The following is a 4,022-nucleotide window of genomic DNA, read 5'->3' as shown; positions in this document are numbered from 1 at the left end:
TGAGTTTAGGCCATTAACATTTAGGGTTATTATTGAGACGTGATTTGTATTCCCAGCCATTTTTGTTTATTTTTGGTATTTAACTTGACTTGGTTTCTCCTTTGATTAGTTTTTCCTTTAGGATAATAACTCCCTCTGCTGATTTTTATCATTGTTTTTCATTTCCTCTTCTTAGAATATTTTGCTGAGTATGTTCTATAGTGCAGGCTTTCTTTTAACTTTTATTTATCATGAAAGTTTTTTATTTTATTATCAAATCTAAAGCTAATTTTGCTAGATATAAGATTCTTGGTTGGGCTGGGGATGTGGCTCAAGTGGTAACATGCTCACCTGGCATGCATGGGGTGCTGAGTTCGATCCTCAGCACCACATAAAAATAAAATAAAAATGTTGTGTCCACCGAAAACTGAAAAATAAATATTAAAAATTCTCTCTCTCTTTAAAAAAAAAGATTCTTAGTTGACATCCATTTTCTTTCAGAGCTTGATATATGTTGTTTCAGGATCTTCTTGCTTTCAGGGTCTGGGTTGAAAGATCTGCACATAACCTAAGTGGCTTTCCCCATATGTAATCTGATTCCTTTCTCTTGTGGCTCCTTATTCTGTATGCTAGGCATTTTTATTATAACGTGGCATAGTGTAGATCTGTTGTAAGTTTGTACATTTGGCATGAGGTAATCCTCTTGTATTTGGTTTTCCAATTCATTCTTTATATTTGGGAAATTTTCTAATATTATTTCATTGTTCATTCCTTTGGTTTGGAAATCTATGACTATCTATCCCAATAACTCTTAAATTTGATCTTGTTATGCTATCCCATATTTCTTAAATGTTCTGCTCATGGTTTCTTACTATCTTCATTGTGTGGTCTACACTATTATTATCAAAATTATCTTTTGCTGCCTGTATTTGCTCTCTGATATCTTCCTTTAATTCACAGAATATTTTAATTATGTACATGCTGAACTCCTTCTCTGTAATTTCTCCTGCTGTGCTGGCCATGGATTCTAATAATGTAGTATCTTGATTTGTTTGGGGCATGTTCTTCCCTTGTATTTTCATTATTTTTTGTGTGTCAGTATCTTTCCTGCTTCCCTTCTCATCCAATAGGTGGGGTTGTCTGTTCTTATCTAGTATCTACACCCTCAGAATGGTGGAGGTTACCAGTTTGTGAGGGTTGGTCTTGGGAGCAGGGCACCTGGAGGTGGAGTATGGCACCTGTGGGTCCTGATGGAAGACTGCACCTCAAGGATCTCCTTTGTGTTCCGCTTCTGTGATATGCGTGCTGGGACTTATCTCCTCATTTCGCCTGTAGACCTCATAGTTCCTGCCCTCTAAATTAGTCTCTAAAGTGTATCTCCTGCACCCTCTCCCTTTCTACTTCCTAACCAGGAGCCTTTCTCTTTGGAGGTCTGGTGGCTGCACATCTGTTGTAGAAGGCTGTTTTGTATTGAGCAGTCACTATGCTGGGTTAGCAGTTCCTGGGGATTGGGAGGAATTTGAAACTATGGGTACCTCAATATCAAGTGTTCCAAACTGGTAGTTGCCCCAACTAAAGATGGTGATAGAGGTGACCCAAGATGGAGATGGCTGCTTTCAGCGATAGGATGTTGGGTTGAGTGGGGGAAGCCGGGTGATGGCATTGTGCAACGTATTCAGAGATTAGCTCTGTGCTGTGCAGTGTTGGAGCTGTCAGCTGTCTTCAGAGCGTGTGCAATGTCCCCAGGCACAGGTAGGCTACTGTATGCATAGGGGACTATGGCATAGCTGCTTAGTCCCAAGATGAAGGCAACCAAGGGAGCCCCATGTTGGTAGATGGGGGTCCACTCAGAAGTGGTGGCAGGAGTTCCTGAACCTGTGTAGGGCTGAGTGTTCTGTATGGGAGGGGCATCTGGAAATTCTGCTTCGGTGCTAATGTCAGTGGTTCTGCTAAGGTACCCATGAGACCTTTGTGGGCAAGTAGTTGGGAGTCTGGAGTCCTGCTCTAATGCTGAGGCCTGGTGTGCTGTGCAGGCATGGCTACCATGATTCCTGCATGGGAGCAGCTGTGGAGGGGTCCTCTATCACTCCCAGAGAAGCAGTATTCCCACTAGTTGAGACCCGGGTCATGGAGCAACACAGAATGCTGCCTCTCTCTGGCTCACCATCTTGGATCTCCACTTCAATTTCTTCTTGTAGCCTTTTTTCTTTCAGAAAAATTATTTTACAGACAACTCATATTGCTCCTAATTGTCTTAAAAGTTTTCAGTATATAATTTTTGCCTGATAATCTAAGTTTAAGGTTTTTCACAGGCTTCAAGTCATTACATAGTCCTGGACTGGGAAAGGTCTTTTCTGTTGACCTCGCACCATATATCAGACTCAGGATTTTTCTAGCACAGTCCAGTGTCCACATAAATTCAGCACATGCTTAGAATGTCTTTCTTATTTCCTAGACCTGTTAATTTCTGAATATTCCATGAATCAAGATCATTGTATTTTGCCATTTCTTCAATTATCTCCAATTTTTAAAAATCATAACATAATAAACAAATGTAAAGGAAATCTTCCAAGTGTATGTTTCATTTCAACTCTATCTAATATTTTCACTTTGTCAACAGTTAAGGTATGTTTGTTTTACATTCATTTCATTTCATTTCAGGTAACAACAAGTGAGGACATGGAAAAGGAAAATGTAACCTTGTTGACAGAGTTTGTTCTCACAGGACTTACAAACCAACCACAGTGGAGACTCCCCTTCTTCTTGGTGTTCTTGGTGATCTACCTCATCACTATGATGGGTAACCTTGGCCTGATTGCCCTCATCTGCAGGGATCCTAACCTTCATATACCCATGTACTTTTTCCTTGGGAATTTAGCCTTTCTGGATGCTTGGATAACATCAACAGTGACCCCAAATATGCTGGTCAATTTGTTAATCAAGATCAAGATGATCTCTCTCACTGAATGGAAGATACAATTTTTTTCCTTTGGAGTCAGTGTAACCACAGAATGTTTTCTCTTGGCAGCAATGGCTTATGATCGCTATGTAGCCATCTGCCACCCTTTACATTATCCAGTGATTATGACCAATAGATTATGCATCTGGCTAATAGTTTTATCATTTGTAGGTGGCTTTCTTCATGCCTTAATTCATGAAAGCTTTCTATTCAGATTAACCTTCTGTAAATCCAACATAATACATCACTTTTACTGTGACATTGTAGCATTGTTAAAGATTTCCTGTACTAATCCTTCTATTAATTATCTATTAATTTTTATTTTCTCTGGTTCAATTCAGATATTCAGCATTATGACAATATTTGTTTCTTATACATTTGTTCTCTATACAATTTTTAAAAAGAAGTCTGAAAAGGGCCTTAGAAAAGCATTTTCCACCTGTGGAGCTCATCTCTTTACTGTGTCTTTATACTATGGCCCCCTTCTCTTCATGTATGTGCATCCTGCATCTTCACAAGCAAATGATCAAGATATGATCTTCTCTCTATTTTACATGGTTATAATTCCTGTGTTAAATCCCATTATTTACAGCTTGAGAAACAAGAAAGTCATAGATTCATTGATAAAAACGTTGAAAAGAAATGTTTAGTTCTCATCATAGAGTGCACTTTCTTGTTACCAAAACAACTCACAAAAGTTCTATTTGGAAGTGTGTGGGGTTTTTTGTTTGTTTGTTTGTTTGTTTTTGTGCATGTTGATTTTTTTTAACAACTTAGTCATTAGTATCTGGCAAACTCTTTGAAATACTTGTATGTCATTCAATATCATAATAAAATGTAGATGAGTGTTCAAAGCATACTATGATATTTAAAGAGAAAACAAATAAAAATATTTTAATATTTGCATGTCCTTAAATGAGGATTCATAAATAGGCTAAGTGCTACATTCATGTAGATACTCTGAAAAGAACTTGAGTATATCTTTGACACAAATACAGGTGTATAATCTGGAGACACAGATCATAGTTGTTCCAGAGTGGTTTTCAGGCTTGTTTTTAGTTGAACATAGGCAAGACTCATGAAT

At 38.1% G+C, this 4,022-nt stretch overlaps 1 protein-coding gene across 1 annotated transcript; it reads left to right on the top strand.

The window, feature by feature from the left end:
- The first annotated feature begins 2,622 nt into the window (after window positions 1-2,622).
- LOC124100062 (olfactory receptor 5H8-like) lies at window positions 2,623-3,588 on the top strand. Its single transcript, XM_046455371.1, has one exon. It carries the CDS (start codon window positions 2,659-2,661, stop codon window positions 3,586-3,588), a length of 930 nt encoding a protein of 309 aa, XP_046311327.1. The 5' UTR covers window positions 2,623-2,658.
- Window positions 3,589-4,022: the final 434 nt, after the last annotated feature.

This window comes from Marmota monax, unplaced genomic scaffold, assembly GCF_021218885.2.
Source record: "Marmota monax isolate L192 unplaced genomic scaffold, Marmota_monax_Labrador192_F-V1.1 WCK01_AAM20220418_F8-fsc00053, whole genome shotgun sequence".
Taxonomy (NCBI): Eukaryota; Metazoa; Chordata; class Mammalia; order Rodentia; family Sciuridae; genus Marmota; species Marmota monax.
This window is presented reverse-complemented; position numbering and strand designations above follow the sequence as displayed.

Coding starts and splice junctions, on each gene's coding strand:
- LOC124100062 (XM_046455371.1), top strand. CDS start 2,659: ATGGAAAAGGAAAATGTAACCTTGTTGACAGAGTTTGTTCTCACAGGA.